This window comes from Vanellus vanellus, assembly GCF_965231255.1.
Source record: "Vanellus vanellus genome assembly, chromosome: 6".
Lineage (NCBI taxonomy): Eukaryota > Metazoa > Chordata > Aves > Charadriiformes > Charadriidae > Vanellus > Vanellus vanellus.
Window position 1 is genome coordinate 41562286 of NC_138911.1, and position 19280 is coordinate 41581565.

A 19280-nucleotide genomic window follows, 5' to 3' on the forward strand; every position below is an offset into this window, starting at 1 on the left:
AATCACCTACACCCAAATATTTGTATACTATAAAATATTGCCCCTGTAATAAAAGAAACAAAGAAATAACTTGCTGTAAGGGACAGAGGTGTCATTTTCAGTCTCTTAAGTCCAAGTCACAAATGAATATTATACACTATGCTTCAAGTGTTACATACAGACTTCTAATGTGACAACAGCTTTAAGGCAAAGGTCAGGGATTTGTCCTTACGAAGATTCACTGAGCAGTTACCACTAGATGGAGCAGATTATTTGAGTAAGTATTCCCTTCGTGATACAGAGGACACAGTCAGTTCAGCGGCTGCCTGGCCAGCATTCTCTCTGTCCTGATGAAATACCCTGTACTTCTTTTCACAGCTGTGAAGCACTTTGGTTTATTGTTTCAGTCTATACAGTACTCTATAGCAAACGATATTCACATGACAATTTCAAGACGACAAAGATATTTAATGTTTTAGTTGAACTGTTAGACCTGTCTAACTACAGTGCGTAGCTACTGGATTAGAGGAATAGATTTTAAATACTGCTAGTTATGTTCTGCTACAGAAAGGTGAGATTGTCCCCAGATTTTTTTTATTTTTTCTTTAAATAATTTTTTTATCCACAATCTGCACAGAATCAGATGAATATATCTGTAATATATAAGTCTACTTGAAGCAATTCAGTTAAATTCTTTTAATGGACTACTGTGGGTTTAAGCGGGTTTATGCTAAGATTACACCTTTTGGATTTAGGAGTCAATGGAAAGTAAAACAGGTGCCAAGGAAAGTCAATTCCTCAAGTAGTTCAAAACTGCAAAGTTGTCTACCTTGAAGTTTCAACTAAAAATAGGACAAAAGTCTTTATTTGTCATAGGAGCGGGAGGGAAAAGGTCATGAACACTAGCTTTTCAAAACCATAGTGACTTCACTACAATTTCGTCAAACCTAAACAGAGGAAATAAAATTTGTTTATTAGAAAAGGTGGAACTAATCCTTGCTAGCTGAATATATGTTGAACAAAAACATAAAAATGAGGTCACGGTATTTTTAAGAGATATCTCTTTGTAAGGAAACACGTACCTTCATAGGTCTTTGGAGGCAATACTGCTAGTAATTCATAAAGCTTATGTCTGTAAACTGTTGATGATGTTTTTAATGAATTTCCATATGATTTATATATTGAAGAAAGCCTTAAAATAGAAAAAAGCACATGAGAGATGTTAAAGACTTTAAGCATTATGCAACACTCCAGTTTCATTTGTACCAGTCTACTGAATACTTTTACAATCTACACATATTGTAATTACAGTTTTGATTTGCATTACCAATAGTAGAAGCAAAACAATTTATTTCACGTGTTCTGACAGAACCTCCCTATACTCCATTCCCAGGCATGACTTCCATTTAATACTAGAGAAATAAATAAGGCTTTCTATTGCCTTTGATTGGACCTATATTTATTACAATTAGCTTTTTTGTGGATATATCTTTGTAAATTCGAGTTTAGAGCCCAAATACATTAAATCACTACATATTCTCAAGGCAAAAACTTAAAAATTACAAAACCCTTTCCAGTTTAGCTTTGAATCTAAATATTAAAAATGCCCATCTCTAAACATTTTTGTCCACGCATATTCTTAAACTTTGTTTTTCATTTTATAAAAAATGATCATGCTTAAACACACATGTGTGTATTTGATTTAAAAAGCAGAATGAAAACACTAACTTAAAAATAGCATGCAATAATTTCTTCCCTAGCTTTTTTACATGAAACTGGAATCTGCATGACACATTATGCCAGCTAAAGTCTTCAGCTATACAGCTGAATTCTACATGCTAATTTTTGTACGTTGAAAAGAAATATCTTTAGAAAGTGCACTAAATCAAATACAAGAAGATTAGTCTGCAGCTTTTCCAAACCAGGATCTCACTGAACAGTTTGATACACACACTTACTGTGTCAATAAATCAACAGCACTTGGGAGAGGAGGAAGAAGTCTCTGAACAACTTCATCCGTAAGAAGACCAGCACAGTGGGAAACAAAGCTTTTGATAGCTAGAAAAGGAATTGGATTTTAACTTACTAAGTGTGAGATATCCAGAAGAAATAAAAATACATTAGTGAAGTAATCACACTATTACCTCACTAACAATTTAAAAGTAGAAGAAAGCATGTAAAAAAATTTTAAAGTATTTTGACCAATAATTTAAGAAATTGACAGAAATCTCAAATGAAAAAAGTCATATTTACAGATGCATTGTTTTGGTGCATCAGCTTGGACATTCATACACTGACTTTTAATTGCATATATAAATGCAAACATTTTTTGCTTTTTGTTATTGAGTTATAGGATTGAACTCAACTTCATGATAATTCCATGATAATAATAAAAAAAAGAAAAAACGGGAGGATGATGATCAGATGACCTACTGCTTACTTTGCTAGTTTTCTATTTAAATTTAGCTTAATTCCTGTACTTTAAGAAACAACTTCTATGTATACAAGTATTTTTCATTATTTAGAAAAAATTAAACTTGAGTTAGTAGTTTGAAAAGTACCTAGAGCATACGCTATTTCCAAAAGCAAAAGAAAATATTTAAAGGTTAATTGTTCAAATTACTTCTAAAATGAAACTACTATTGAATTCCACACTTTCTGATAGATTTTAATAGTGAGAGAGAGGGGTGATCACTATACCAGTGTTCATATTTCATATTTAGTACTCTAGAATACATGACTGAAACACATTTACGTATTTGAAGATCACTGGAGTCATCTCTTGGAAACCCAAGTTCACAATATTTCATGATGAGAAATTGCACCTACCATACAGCAGACAAATACGTAGTACTCTTTACTGGCTGAGAATTGTAACTTCCTCCTTGTAATTTTTACTTGAGTCTTCCCACCCTCACAAATGTGTTTGACTGACTCACCAATTCTCTTTTCCTTACAGTAAGTCAGCTATTAGGAAACAGAACTGCTATTTACCAAATATAATAGACTGTATAAACAACAGAACATACCCTGGTTTGGGTCCTCATTCATTACTGTGATACATATGTTAAACAAGAGAAGAGAAGCAACACTCATGATATCGTTGACTATTTCGAATTCAACTGATTAAAAGAACAAAAGGAAGAACCCTCTTGTGTTTGTTTTTTTACAAAAATGAAACACACGTATATACATATATAGGTAAATATATAAATATAAAAACATGTATGTTGGGGAGCGAACACATCCTTTAACGCTCAGTGAAAAAAAAAAAACAACAATATGAAGTATTGTTGTTCTTTCAGAAGGAAAAACAAACAGCCAAACTATAAATATTCAGAGAAAGACCTTAAAAACTTTTTTTGTGTTTCTAAATGATGCATACTTACATGTAAGTACCACTTACCACAGAGAGCACCAGCACGACCTTCCAGTGTTACTTGCCAGGTAAATGAATCTCCTCGTGTCTTCTCTGTTTCTAAGTCTTTAGGAGATGATGGAAAGACGCACTTCCACAGTAACAGCATTCGTGGCAGATGGTGTTGGACAACTGCAGGACCTGTAAGCGTTGACAGTTGTCACGCCAATGTAAGGATTAATAAAATTAAATTTTCTCTTTGTTTTTTTTTTTTTTTACCCATGTTCACCAAATCATTACAGCTATGAACAAAACTTTATGCTACTTTCCCAGCCATCTCATATATCATTTCTCAAATATTTACAATCTTGGTACTCCATTTTCAGACATAACTGCATACCCACTGGCAGATTTACAAGTATGTCCCCAAGCCCACTATAATCTCTGTTTTACTAAGTACAAACCCTGCAGATCACCAGCATAAAAGAGATGAAATAAGGAATAGTGATGTTCAGAAAAGCGAACATTTGTTATGGGTTAATATACAATCTAAGAAAAAACTGGGAGCTGTTGGGCAGAAATAATAGCTGAAAACTTGAAAGGTTCATATTTTTAATGAACAAACCAGCTAAAATACATTCTTCATGAGTAATCTGGTGATCACAATCAATAATCTGACCACTAATAAATATCAGAAAGTTCTGTGAGATTTCAAATGCCTGACAAGACGGAAATACAAATTATTAGCTCATTTTATTCTGGAATAGATCTTAAAAAAATATCAGTTTAATTCTTCATGACCACAGACATTTGGTTAGATTGACTTTGAAATTTATCTTCTACATTTAATTAATAGCTGTCCTGCCCAGTCACTGTTTTTCAGACATTGCTCCCAATGAACTAATAGCAAATTTGGAAGAAATATAATTTTTATTGTAGAAAGTTTTTCTAAAGATTCCAATTGACATTGTTTTTTAAGAACTATTCGGCAGTGCTAAATTAAATGAAACATCAAAAGAACCACAGTCAGAGAAAGAACACAGAACAGTTTATTTTAGTTTAAGAAAAATTTTAGAAAGCTACTACCTAATGTCATGAGGGCCGCCATCAACAGCCATCCAGCCTGCGTTCGCTGCAGTGAAAGGCGACTGTTCTGAGAAGCAGAACACAACAAATCCTCTGCTAATGTCATGATTACCTTCAAAGTTAAAGAAAGAAAAACAGAGCATGAGCATCTCAGTAACTACAAAATGATTTTTCAATACTATTTGCTGTGATACCTAGTTCAGTGTCCCCAAATAGAATGCCATCCTCTCACACTATAGCAGGCTCATGAAGTTGCAACGACTGACTTCAATGCTAGTCTGAGATGGCTTCAACAGTTCCTGTGGGGTACTAGGTAAGTTACTTCACTGCTTTGTCCCCTTTTACCAACAGTAAAATGAGAGCCAGTAATTCTCACAGGAATACTTGTGGCAAGGATAAAAGTCTTCTGATATTCTGTTTATGCCACTATGCAGAAAAAGGATAGTATGAGACCTATAAATTAGAGCTCAGAAGAAGTGGTGAGAGGTGTAAGGATCTTTTTATTCCAGTTTTAGAATACAGTCTGTCATTATTTCTGGCAGTTTATAATCAACAAATGGCATGACTAAACAAACAAGTTAGAATGCTATAGTACAGTTAGAATTAATCCTATCTCAGCTTCTCCACAATAATTGCCTGTGCCTACTACTATCTGCTAAATGCAAGGTGACAAGCTGTGCTTGTTAGCAAAGCCCAACCTACCTAGAATTTACATGGAGGAACACACAGCGCATGGACAATGACCACAGTATGGCTACAACCTCAAAAAGTATTCTGCAAATGGCTCGCTTCAATTATGTAAGTATTTCTTACATCTTGCATTATGTCTGTTTGCCAAAACAAACTACTTGTAAATTCGTATTACAAGAAAGAAGCGTCGTTATCAATAATATCATTAAAAGCCTCAGTATAGCCAATTTCCTTCTATAATTTTTTTTTTGCACACTATAATTTATTTGGACAATATAGACAGCATCCTTCTATAATTTATTTGAAAAATTATAAAACCTCATGAAAGCTTGCACATGAAAGTTTGCTTCATGAAAGTTTGAAGTTTGTGCACTTCCAAAACTTAATGAAATATTAACAGTCTGAAAATATTAGTTTCCCCAATTCCATAATGCTATCAGATGGTTGCAAATGAAGACATTTATTTTGACAGATTTTTGATAGATTTAAAATATTTGATTCTAACATTAAAATTGCACACTTGTTAAATTATACCATTAAAAATTACTAACAGCTTAGTATACTTAAATTACCTGACAAACAAGCATCTTAGAAAGGATTTCATTTCATGATTTCTGACAATTTTTCTCCCTATGTATTAGAAGAAATGTCTTATTTTTGAAGGATTTTCTGAACTGAAGTATAAGCACTAGTACAGAACGCTAAATATATACAAACCTACTAATAATTTTGTTCTCTTGAATAGGTTTCACCTGCAACTCTAACCACTCTCTCAAAGGAAAATACATTATAAAGCAGCTTCTGTCCAGGTCACTACTGCCTGCGTTTGATATTTGCTTTTCAAAACTGCTCTGTTTAACACTGGTCTCTCAGAAGAGGAGCCAGTCTGGAATCTGGCAGTGTTCCTAGGAGAGAATGGAAAAGGGCTTTTGTCAACTCCTCTGTTCTCCCCCCTGCCAGCTTAGTACAGAATACAGTGTTTCTCCCACACTTTTCTGTGCCTTCGCATACCTCCTCCCCACCCTATTTCATCCTATTCTATTTCTCTAAAAGAAATCTTTGTTAAGAATTATGTTTCTCTGTTAAATAAAAACTTTAGCTGGACTTAGGTGTATAGTATTTGAATGGCACTTCTTACCTATGTAACTGGGCAAACAATACTCATTTTGTTCTCTCCCCATGGTCTTTCAGTAATCAAGAGGAAGAGTTTTTAAAAGCTAAGAAAATCAAGATTTTTTTTTTTTTGGACTTGATCAAGGATTTTCAAGATAATACATAATTGCTGTTACTGGTGTAAGCACTGAGTAAACTGTACATTGGAGAGTCATTGATGGATCTGTGAAATATTAATTTGGCTTAATCTGTGGTTGAACGACTTTCCTCCCAAGAAACTTATTTCTAACATCACAGCATGCAATAGATCAGTATGTATACTTCTAATTATTTTTTTATAAAAGAAAGATCTTTTCCTTTGGCAAAGTCTGATACATTTCAGCTGTGCGTACTCCAGACTAGCCTTTTCTCACCATTAACAGCTGAAATGTCAGCTTTCTAATTTAAGCCAATGTCAAATTGGCCCAGAATTGCAGAATGTTTGATCTTGTTGTAAAGAATTTAATCTGAAATTCTGAAAAACATAATTCTACTCAAGAATTACCTTTTTTTAGACTGTTCAATTTAAGTCCTTACAGCTCCACAGAATTGACGTCTGTCCCAAAACAACTAAACTTCTCCCCTAACAAACTTCTCCATTAAAAAAGGTAGCAGTGTGAGTAGTTAATAAAGTTGTTAGTGACATTTCCTGAGAAATTCAGAATCCTGACACATGTGAGAAAAACACTTGTTCATTTGAGTTATGGTATGCTTCAAAATCCCCTTCTTGAGCAAAGAAAATATCTCATCATATACTGAGTTCTGGTGATCGTGTCATAAAGAATACATGCAAATACTACTGCAAAACATCAAAGAACCGCCTATAAGTATAGTATTCAGACCATACCTTCCCTTTTCCATGTGGAATTCCTAAAGGACAGTGTTTTACTGCACCCAGCAAAGCAGCAACAGCAAAACTGTAGCCAGTTACGGCTTCTGGGGAGGATTTCAATGTATTAAGACGTTCAATGCAACGATCCAACAGTAGGGACACATAGGAGGGCAATGCTACTGCAATACAGCGTAAGCACCACGCTGCTGTTAGTCTAACTGAAATGCTGGGATGAAGAATGACAGAAATTACTGCTTCCAGAACTCCTGAAAAATAAAATGCATAAACACACTTAAGAAATAGGCAAGCATATTGTCAAACAAGCAAAAATGTATACAGAGGGCTGGTGAACTTACCACTGTCCAGTTTCTCTACTTCTCCTTAAGAAGTACTATTTATTTTTACTGTGAAATATTTATCAAATTTCAATACTTTTCAAAAAAAGTTACCCTAAATGAAAAGTAGCAGTATGAAGAAAACCTAACATATTGAACAGTTATTCACCAACATGCACAGAAAACCTCTGTAAGTATTCTCAAGGATGCAGAAATCCATGCAGGGGAAACAGATGTCCAACCCATCCAGAAAAAAAATAATAAAATTCTCACTGCAGATAAATGAAAACAATAAAGGTAGATGAAGATACCCAACTCAATCAACCTAATTTACTACAAACATTACAAAGTGTTGGACTTTAAATACAACCCTTAATGGAGTCAAATTTGATACTGATTTTTTTTTTTTTTTTTTTTTTTTTAAATTAACATACTAGTACAGGCTGGAGAAGATATAGAACTCTTCGGGCAATGCACGAAGATTTCCTAGATTTCCTAAAGCATGTAAGGTAGCCAACTTCACCTCTTCCTTTTTTTTTTTTTTTAGTTTCATGGAAGAAAACAGAAAAGGATAGAAGAATTAAGGAGGTCCAGGTGAGGAGAATGCACACCAGAAGAAAGGTTGCTATAGTCAATGCCAGATAAAGGATCCCAACAGATTTGAAAGAATTGACAGTCTAGCCATAAGAAATCAGAAAAGATCACAGTGAACAAAGGAATATATTTTGTACTCTGTATTACAAAATAATTCAAGACTTGTACCTATACTGGAGTCTTGCAGTAAAGGTGCTGCTGTAGTTCCTAAGCCATGGATGAGACTTGCGAGTTCCTGAAGTGCACACACAAGCACGTGCTGACTTGCTGTTACATCTGTTGTACTAATTCTTGTTTCCAAGTTACTGTCACTCATTGCAGCATCTGGTAATGCAACATAGGAAGACCCCCATTAAATCATTACCAAAATGAAACAAACAGATCAGAAAAAGGATTTTGCTATGCCAAGTTGTTTATATTACCAAATGAGCTTCTATCATTACCATTTTTATTACTGACCAAACTGTTGTCATAAAGGTTTACTTTCACTGAGACAAGTACATTTCTGTTACTCAAATGGATAGTGTAGTGATGTTTCTGAGGGCAGGAGAGTAGATAAAATGGAAACTACCAAATTGCTTATCTTTAAGCAATGGGGAACAGTGGCTAGTAAGAAGCATGCTATTCTCAGTCTCACCAAAAGCAACTTAAGGTCATGCTTTGATATAACTTGCCAGATTTTATCACATAGAAGGAAAAAAGAAGGAAAGGGTGAATTAGTGCAAGAGCAAGGGAGTGGGAAGGTGGGGGCAGGGAATAAAGAGGGAAGGAAAAATCTGGAGTTTTTTGAAAGCTCATCTTTTGAGACACAAATGATTATGTCAGTTTAGACATTTAACATTTAGATATTTAACAAGGATACAATATGCAGCAGTACACCAGGGCACAACTGGGCTGGTTAAGCCCAGCATTCTCTTTCTTTTCTTCTACAAGGACCATGGTGGGAGATCAGCAGCTTTTTTTCAAAGTTGCGTACAAGACCTTATCATGCAAGAGATCTGTTTCCTCCACCAGAAATGTTCATTTTGTCAATTAGGAACAAATGCTTCTTTTTTGAACCATCAGTAGTCTCAGCTGCTCTGAACAGGAATGCAGAATCTGGCTAGACATATATTAACTGCCAATTTAACTTATTTTACAATACTGTCTATACTTTATTACTGCATATATTTATTATTTTATTATACTTGTAATTGGTTAGAATTCTATTTACCAGGGAAGAAGTGTTAAAAATGATGTTTACAGTTGTGTGGGTACACACATGCACAAACACAGACATGCACAAACAAATAACCAACTCAAGTTAAAAACAAAGCAGTACATCAAAAGCCCTCTACATTATTATGGTAATAAATCAGCACTATATATTCTATTTCTGCAGTCTCTGGATTACGAAGTTGGACAATCACTTAAAAAAGGAAGAACAGAGGCCCAAATGGATAATCTTGTTAGACCCATACCCACAACTTTCTTCAGTTTCCAGATGGCCTGACAAATCTCCTTGGCAGCTGCAATTTGAGCTTTTTCCCCAAGAAGGCCTCCTACTGTAGCTCGAAGGATAAATGAAACACAGCGGCGACAGCCGATAGCATCCATCTGACTCTGAATAGCCTTAGGGTGAGACTGAGACACGAGATCTAGAATATGGGAAAGGAAGGCAGAGAAGTTCCTTTCAAGCCATTGTGCTCCTAATGTAGAGACAAATACCACATATGCCTGGAAGAGATTTGAAAAGAAGCCGTATTTTAGAGCAAAATCATCTGGAAAACCACTTCCAGCTATCCCACATACTTTTTTTTTTATTTTAATCTCTGCACATTGCCACAACTAGAACACCACTAAACTGAGATTACTTATACATTATGCATCCATAAATCACGCATGTTCTCATTTTCAGGTAGCTGCAGTTTTTTTAAATCTATTTAAATAATTTAACTTATTATCAAAACTGTACCAAAACTGTACCAGCAATATTGCAGCTTGCTTTGTTTGAAAGTTAATTCAAGCTGCTTGCCCATGTTACTTCACTCCCGAGTGTGAGAAATGGCAGTTTACCCTGCTCAGGCACTTGTTATGTAAAACATTGTGTTTGGTCTCACTGAACAACAGCTTCCAGCTATTTAACATTCTGCACATGGAACCCAAATTTAATGTATGATTGCATTTTAAGAACTACTATGTTACAAAACTATAACCCACAACCCTGAGGGAATTTTGTTATTATGGGCTTTGAATTAGGGAATATTTGCAGCCCCCAAGCACTGCTCTTCATCTCAATGAATTTTAATTGTTTGCCTTGCAATGGAGGTACCATAAGAAGACTATGTTTGTCACAACAAAGACAAAGAATGCAGAGTCACTTTACAAATCCAATCACCGCAAGACCGTTTCTTTTGCCACATAATACGCTCCCTTACAAATGCTGACCGTGGGCAAGTGTTGGATTTTTTTTCTAATGAATAGATGTGCTACCATCAAGAAAAGGGAATAAAAAAAAAAAAGAAAAAGAGAGAGAGAATATACACATGAACACACAAAATTCCATATAAGAAAGTTCACAACTACTACCCATATTAATGAACTTCTATATTTGCCTTATATATACTTTGTCTCCTGTCTAATATTAACAACAAAATCATTCATGTAAAAGAAAGTGAAGTACTGTGGACAGAGAAATTGTACTACTAGATCCTGTTGGCATCTAGTGGCTCTTGAAAAATACTACTTAGGCTTCATAATGTACCAATACATTACCCCTGTTGTTTTACAGATTTAAAAACTGAGGAATTTAACAGGATAAACAGACTTGTGCCATGGCTATATTTTGAACTACATCTTGAACCTGGCAGTGTCTTGAACAAATATAAATTATTTTTCCATATGTAAGAAGTAATCTTCAGTGTTGTTCTTATTTTTTATTTATAATAAGCTGCGATTCACATAATAATGGATATATTTTATAACTGCAAGTGTTTTCTGCTCACAGGCACTGATATACACACAATTTCTCAAGTTTTTCATCTAGAAACATTGCAGTATTTTAACTGTTCTGGTACAGTTAGAGTGTACCATCTAGCACAGGTATTATTGTGTTAACATAGGAATGCATGAAAAAGGAGACAACCTCCAAAACCAGTACAAATAGTCAAACCACGTAACTGAAATATCTATTCCTGGAAAACTAATAAAACCACCATGTATATAGAACAACCTAGGAGTCTGGCATGCATTTTCTAGGCAAATAGCTGTCAAGGTATTATTGTTCCCCAGCTTTTCTGTCTCTCTGCCAGAAGTTAATGCTTCCACCCAGCATGATCTGAGCATAGAAGACAATTTGTGAGCACCTTCTAGCTGTTTCAGTGCAACGTCTGGCAGCTTCTTTCATAATTCAAGCTAATTTACAGATTTTTTGCACTGCAAAAAAAAGTTGAAATGCACTGAAGAACTCCCTTACTAGCAAAGGGGAAATATCAAATAGCTGCGGGGACTGTAACATATTAAAATAATCACAGCTGTTTGATATGTAAATGTTCATCATGACCTTTAGTCTTGATTCACAGGCTTAACATTCGAATATCTAGGTATTAGCATGTAAATACTGTTCAAGATAATATTTACAGGAAGAAGCCAATCTGATGTTATCTGAAAAATTTATACTGTTTTTACCAGCGTGCATTATATGGTCTGACTTCAGTCCTGCTCAGTTAACAAGACTCTATCCTCTAACTGGGCATCCTGGAACACAGCAAAACAGGTATTCATGTTTTTTTCCATTAAATTCTGTTTTCCTTATTTTTCACGCACTTACTCAAAGCATAACCATTCTTTCAAACAGGACCGGCAATGTCCCTATACTGAATGAAACTATTCTAAGTGCTAAGAATTCTTGTAACTTCTTTCATTTTTAGACATAAGGTATTAAGTTTTGAATTAAAAATTTAAGGAAAGTACTTATTTAGGTCACTTACTTGAAACTCATATCATGTGAAACTTTCAGAAGTAATACATATTTCATTTTGGAAATTTCAAACTATCAGGTAAACAATAAGCAACATCAGAAATCTTTTTTCTTTTCTTTCTAGCATAACTCAAGATGTAAACCCTTATTTTAAATTACATATATTTGATCAGATACAAAAAAGGATGACATAAGAGATATATGGAACACGAAACAGTTATTATAGGACTGTTTAGCAATCTCAGAAAATCCTAAATAATGTAATCCAAACCTGGGTGACTCCAACTCTAACATCTCTGCTGACTGAACTTGTCCCTTTCAACATATCACCACTGGCTCGTAGAAATCCACAACTTCCACGCAGAAATCCAGTTCCCAATAGCTCCATCACTTCTTCCAAAGAGATTCTGCGGAAGTTATGCCTGGTGGATACTAAGAATAGATGTAAATCTTTAGAGAAATAGCTCTGTAAAACTTGTTACGCCATAGAAGAAAAGTTTCAACTCTAATTGTGTTAGAAAAAAACATTTGCACAAAATCAGTATCACAATCAAATCCAAATACTCTGAGCATAATTTCACAACAGAAACTCAGACATTTTAGGAGTCAGCTCTCCAAAAGAATGACAATAATAGAATATGTTTGCGATCTTCTATGAAAATTATTTATCCCTGATTCCTATTCTGTAGTTTTATTTCTTGATAGAAAGTTCATACAAAATACATGCTAGGATGTGTGTGCAAACTTTGCATGATGACTGCACACTGTGCAAGCTAAGTGACCTAAAAATTTTCACTGAATTTTTCATTCTCTACCAAGTATTGAAATGGGAAAAGGAAGGAAAGGATTCGAGACAGTCATGTCCAAAAAATCCCCCCAAAACCCAACCCATTATCAGCAGGTTATCAGATACAATGCAGAAACTTCAGAACCCTGCACTTCATGTACTGTTCCCTCCAGCCCCTTCTAGCCCCCAACTAGCTTCTGCCTCACTTAGCTCTAACTTTTTTTAACTAAAAATAACTAAAATAAATAAAAAAACTAAAAATAATCAACCAGTTTATGAGCTTCTTACATAACCTTATCTTAGCACTCTAGAAATACAACCACACTGCTTACAAAGATTATAGAAAACTACTGAGTCTATAAAGAGGTCAGAGTATTTTATTTTTTTTTACTTTATTGGGAAGAGTGGTGATTGTATTCTGTAACAAAATAATTCTCTCCAACAGATTCTTAGAAAAGTATTTTATAAATCAAGACTTCAGAGTCTCCAATGCAAATACACAGCCTCAAGAAGAATTCTGAAGGGCGATAAACTGGGCTTAAAGGCATGTAATTTTGTCACTTGCTGCTCATTGCACCAAAGGTCTTCTCTATGTCATTAAAAGCAGAGCAAACAGTCTGAATCAGACTCTGCACCCTGTTATATTTTACTTAGATTACAGTCAGATTTTTAGCTTTGGGCTCCTAAGACTGGACTGAAAACATCCAGTCTGAATGACAGCAAAGATTGGAGATGTTAACTTCATGCCAGGATGCTTCAGTTAGATCAAGTACAGTCTGTCAGCAAAAACTGTTACACGGTCTGTCGAGCGAACAAAACTGCATGCTCATTTCTGCTTCTGACCACATTTGTACTGCTAGATAATCCAGATGTGATATTGATGATTGTGGAAAAACAGCTTGAAAAGGTATCCTTAACTCTTTTGTCTGACAAAGAGATACTCCCACAAATCTTAGTGCTTTCTACACTGCTGAAATTAATCTTGCCTTTAAATTCTTGAGACTAGTAATTTTTCTCCATACAATAACAATCTTGTAACATAGAAAAACAGTTTTACCAAATATTTTTCTTTTTTTATTATTTGATAAATATATATATATAGGTTAACACAACAAAATCCACAGCACTTCACAATAAAAATGTTACAAAAAAGACCAAACCAGAGATATGAACAGCCACATTGTGATTTTACTTTGGGCTTCAACAGAGCTTGAGAGTTCCTGATCATCTGACAGATTATTTACAGATGAGGAATCAGCAAACAAAGTACATACTTTACCTGTTTTCTGTTTAGATGTTAAAGCTCTAGCCAATACTGTGCCTAAAAGTTTTGAAACCGCTAATCGCACATCATAATTGGAACCTTCAAAGGATTTAAAACACAAAGTCAGAACACTATCCAGGTCTGTACTCCACATAAATACTGCTTCATTCTGAAGTTCGAGAAGACACTAGACAAAAAAGGGAAATAAAAATGTTCTTACGTCAAAAAGCACTCAGTACAAACTTTAGTTTGCTATGTAATAAACAGAGTTCCCCCTAACAAAATAAGCATGTTGCTTCATACTAAAATGACTTGAATTTTTGCTGCCGAGGCAATATCAAAGAAATAAAGATAAGCAAACAGTGTGTTTACTGCTGTGTTCGTCATCCACCAAAACAAAATTTTATTTAGGGAGCTTACTTTATAAAAACAGCTATTACAGTACTTTACCTTTGCAGCAGCACAGCGGACTGCCATGGATCGATCTGTCAAACATGATCGGGCAGCTTTGTAAATATCTCTGTGACAGGGGATAGCAGCAGCTCCTAAACCATTTAATATATTTTGCAAACTAAGCATGATTTCATAACGACCTTGAGACTGAAAAATTAAAAAAGAAAAATGTTAAAGCTTTGTAACCCTGGGCTCCTTGGAAATACAAAATGCCAACTACTGAAATAGGTAAACGATGTTTTTGGTCTTTTAAACTTTTGGAGATCTTTTTATGTGGAAGTAAGTCAAAGCTAATAACTTGCTCTATAACACTACAAGCAAGTGAAAAATAGTAATTCTGTGTTCTACTGGAAAATACTCACTAGCAGTTTAAAACTCAAAACATGAAGTACAGGCTGGAGCAAAAACATTCTCATTAATAAGGCAATTAGATTTTCTAGTTTATCAAGTTCTTTCATGAAATCAGTTTGAGAATAGCTATGATCCACCCTTTTATAGTCATAATCTATTATCCCTTTGGTAATTCTTTGGAATTTAGACATTGATTTTTATCCTGTGTTTTTCCACAATTTTTTCATATTTTGGTATCATGCACTTTCTCCTATTCATTGGTCCGTCTACCAACAGTAAACATCCTATTATTTTTCCAATCATTTTTTAAACATGCTGTTCCAATACCTCTGCATTCTTCATTGCTTTAAGCACATTCCCAACGGTGTCAGTAAAACTGTTTCCCAAAATTCTTCCCAATTTTTTGTATAAATAGCCCAAGCATACCACCGCAGCACTAAAACAAAAGCAAATCCAAATACGCGTGAAAATGGATGCAGTAATAGATGAACGGGATTAAGACGACTAACGTAATCAATGGGCAAACAACAAAATAACTAAATAGAATGTCCCAAAAATGTAAGTGGATTATCAAAAGGAAAAAACAAAATTAAAAAAACGGTCTGTGTGTGGCACATACTCACTCTCTAGGAGAAATGCAGATAGAAGGGTTGGCAAAAATAAATTGGATGACACAAGAATTCAGGTAATACAATCTTCCAATAAATTTTACAATAGGAATACAATTTTCATATCCACCATTAAACCTTAACATTAAATTCTAACTAAGCATGCCCTGCATCATGCGGCTTATGGCACTGCGCTACAGCAGATGCTGCCAGTAGTAGCCAGGGAGAAGTTTATTTATATAACTCAATGGTCAACAGTAGACTGCAAATGGTCTAATGATTACAATTCTGACATTTATATATAAGGAACGTATTAAGGAAACACCTTGAAGGAAATAAAAGTATATAATATTGAGGAAAAAAAATAGAGTTGCTTAATTAAAGAGTGTTTTCCTTTGAATAATTGATTAAGGAAAACACTTTGCTTTTGTATTGACAGATCTGTAACTAAACCAATTTATCTGATGAATACAAGGAAAAAAGAAATTATATCTTTAATCAGCTTTCAGCTCTTTGGCCAGACCTACTAAAATGTGTAGTGACACTGCTCAGCGTCTACTTCAAGAACACAACATTTTACTTATTCCCCAACTGAGTTCAAGTTTCACATAAAGAATTTTAAAATCTCATACTGAACACATTCTTAATTAGAAAAATGCATTTAATATTAACAGTAATTCCCTAAATGGCAAAGCGCGGTAAAAAAACCAAAACTGATATTCTTTATCCCTTATCATACCAAAATCCTGGTTTTGTCAAAGCAACATTTTCCTTATTGCTTTTACCCAACTGAGTACACACCAACAGTTTGGATTTTAATTTTGTTCATGGTGTGGCTGGGCATAAAATTACAATTGCACCACCTTACTACTAAATTGATCCTCTTATGGTCACAGATACTGTCTTTAATTAGCTTCAAGACAAAATAATATATATTTCACATCATAATCCAAAGAACGAATATTTAACAAACATAGACCAAAAAAACTTAGACTAGAACTTAAACCAGAACCAGTTCTTAAACCAGAACTACCTTATTACATCATGGTATAACCTGCAAACACTCTTACATGGTTGGCTGTTCTGTCATGTGCTTAAGCATCGTATGAAAGAGTCAACCCGTGTTGAACAGTGATTTCAAGCAGCAAAGTGGCAATATTTGTTGATGAGTAACATCTACTCAACCGAAGACGAGAATCCAGCTATTTCTGCATGTTAATATTTAAGTTTCTATAAAAGTTCAAAGCATAGTACTTAGGAAGCTCTTCTGACTGCCTTCTAGGATCGTATCATAACTCTAGCTGTCTTTTTTTTTTTCTTCACAAATGGTTCTTCACTAAGTCCAAACTGTATTAACTATTGAGTCACTTTACCTGTCAAATCACAAGCAACAGCCAGAAGTTTCCGAGGGAGCCTGTAAATTTATACAAGTTTTGCAGGGAAAAGCCTCTCTGCCTATATTTTTTCCTCCCTGGCAGCACGCCTCCATTTTGATATACGACTCTCTATATATTTAAGCTGTTTTCTCTCAAGTTTTGCCTTAACAATTGTACTTGGAGAGGTACCAACAAAAATACAGAACTAAGATACTTAAACATGTGGTAACATAGCACTGAGATCAGCTATAAAAGCTTGCTGACCAGCCAAATGCTTTCAAAATGCTTATGGTTTAAAAGCAGCCCTAGTGGATATTTTGAAAACTTTGTGATTTTAAGTAAAGTAATAAGACATATTCGCACTACATGACCTGTTTATCTGATCTGATATAGCATTCATATCATACTCAATTTTAGCAGGAGATGAGCACCTAACTAAGGTTCTTTTTAAGATGATTGCCTAAAACATTTCCATCTTCCACCTATATGAAAGAAGAAAAACGATAATTTATGAGACAAGAGAACAATTCACTGGAAACTTTATTTAAAGGAGTTTCCAGGTGAATCAAAATATTGTGAACAATGATGGTGAAGCGTTGCTACCAGACAACGTGAACATGTATGCTAAATAAGGACAGACGGCAAACACACACAACACTTGAATCGAGATATAAAAAAAAAAACCTACAAGAAAAAAAAGCGCAGTTTTTCTTCACTGAACACCAAGTATTCCATATACTTGCAGCCCAAGATGAAAGATTTTACTCAAGTTCTGTAGCTCCAATTATTTTTCTTTAGCCTGTTGTCTCAGTGCCAGTACTATAAGAAATCCCTTTTCCAAACCTTTTTTCAAAGTAAACTGTATTTTACTGCTACCTTTTTCTCCACTACTTCTCTTATTTCCTCTCCTCACTGCTGCTTACATACACAGCAGGATTCTGAACACTGCCACCTCTCTCTCCCCCAGCTGCTCCTCTGCCTTCCGAGTCTGGATTTCTGCCATTTCTGTCTGTCTTTGCCGTTTCTGCCTTACTGCCGATGGACTCCATAATCCCCCCTTGCTATGCCGACATCATCCCACTCCGTCCAGCGTAGCATCTTGCAGCCTGAGCAAGGGAGATCCACAGAACTCTGTCCCATACTACATCTCACCTATAATGTTAGTGCATCTCACTGGTGAGGAGCCAGTATTATAGCAGTAATTTACTTTGCAGGACTAAGAATCTTTATAGCAAACTTATTCTTAACTCAGAAGACTGCACAGGAGGTCAATTGGAAGAAGAAGGAAACAAAAAATGTTATTATATTGGAAAATACAACTGACTCGTTGCAAAAAACTGTTTAAAAAACTGATGCCTAAACCACGACATCAGTAAACTTCACTTGGGTTGTCAGAAACAGGATTAGCCTGTGAAACAAAGGAGGAAGACGGATTCTGCTCTGCTTTGTATACTGTACCATTAACACACAATGATGTTTTATTATCTCTACCTTTATCTTTAGTTTTCTTCACTATAGGGAAAGATGTGCATTGTTTTAGGAACAAAGGTTATTCATAATATTTCCGCACCTTAAGATTTGATTTGGTATCCTGCCATAAAAGTTGATGCTTCTCAGTTCTGTTGGTACAAACGTTTCAAATGTTTCTGGCTAATTATATCCAGTTTCCCAGTCAGATTAAGAAATTTACTCAATAACTGTGTTTTGCACCTGGAGTTATACTTCTCTGTTTCACTGCTCAGTTTATTACCTTCTCCTTGTTTTTCAAACACCTGCCCTGCACAACTCTTACCCATTGCTGGTATTCCCTCTGGCCTGACTTCCAATCGTCTGGCTGGAGATCACCAACTGTCCTCTACCCTTTTGGTTCCTGCTGCACACATAGAGTAACTAATACTACCACCTTCTTTGTTTTATTATCTATGCTGTGGTAGTGAACTCAGGTGCATCATGTCAGGTAAATATTTTTTTTTCTTTTACTAATGTTTTTTAAGTTACTTATGAAAAGCTTTCTTCACCTTTTTGGTAACAAGCAGTGTTTGTTTGACTTGCTGTAAAGCATGGTTTCTTCAATATGGCAGTATTTATATAGCAAGCTGGTTTTGACCCCTCACTGAACAAAAACAGAAAGCATAAACCAGCCTCAGTTTTGCCTATTGCCTTAAAGCATACTACAGTCATTATAGTTATTACGAACTACAGCAATGAGTTTAGCATTCCTACGCTCCCAAATGAATTAATTTAGCTTAGCTTTCAAATCAGTCAAGGTATTTCTTTCCAGTGGATCCAGTCAATACTAGGTAGGTAGGTAGGTCGGTCAAATTTTGTTCTAACACATGCAACCTACACTGACTCCCATCAGCCACCAGATTGCCTCTGCATTAAATACTTCAAAATTAATGTGATTTTAAAGTGTTTTAATGTGATTCATTTTATGTTACATTTATAGGAATCGTA

General features: G+C 34.9%; 1 protein-coding gene across 1 annotated transcript in view; it reads right to left on the minus strand.

Moving 5' to 3' along the window:
- Positions 1 to 19280, minus strand: part of HEATR5A (HEAT repeat containing 5A) — a gene marked incomplete at its 5' end in the record, with an annotated part of 56530 nt that overhangs the window by 35286 nt on the left and 1964 nt on the right. The window contains 11 exons of the mRNA XM_082485354.1: positions 1058 to 1171; positions 1938 to 2037; positions 3386 to 3538; positions 4424 to 4535; positions 7113 to 7363; positions 8195 to 8350; positions 9487 to 9742; positions 12256 to 12416; positions 14051 to 14222; positions 14486 to 14635; positions 15167 to 15275. Of these exons, the coding sequence (XP_082341480.1) occupies positions 1058 to 1171; positions 1938 to 2037; positions 3386 to 3538; positions 4424 to 4535; positions 7113 to 7363; positions 8195 to 8350; positions 9487 to 9742; positions 12256 to 12416; positions 14051 to 14222; positions 14486 to 14635; positions 15167 to 15275 (1734 nt within the window). The remainder of the gene's footprint in view (positions 1 to 1057; positions 1172 to 1937; positions 2038 to 3385; positions 3539 to 4423; positions 4536 to 7112; positions 7364 to 8194; positions 8351 to 9486; positions 9743 to 12255; positions 12417 to 14050; positions 14223 to 14485; positions 14636 to 15166; positions 15276 to 19280) is intronic.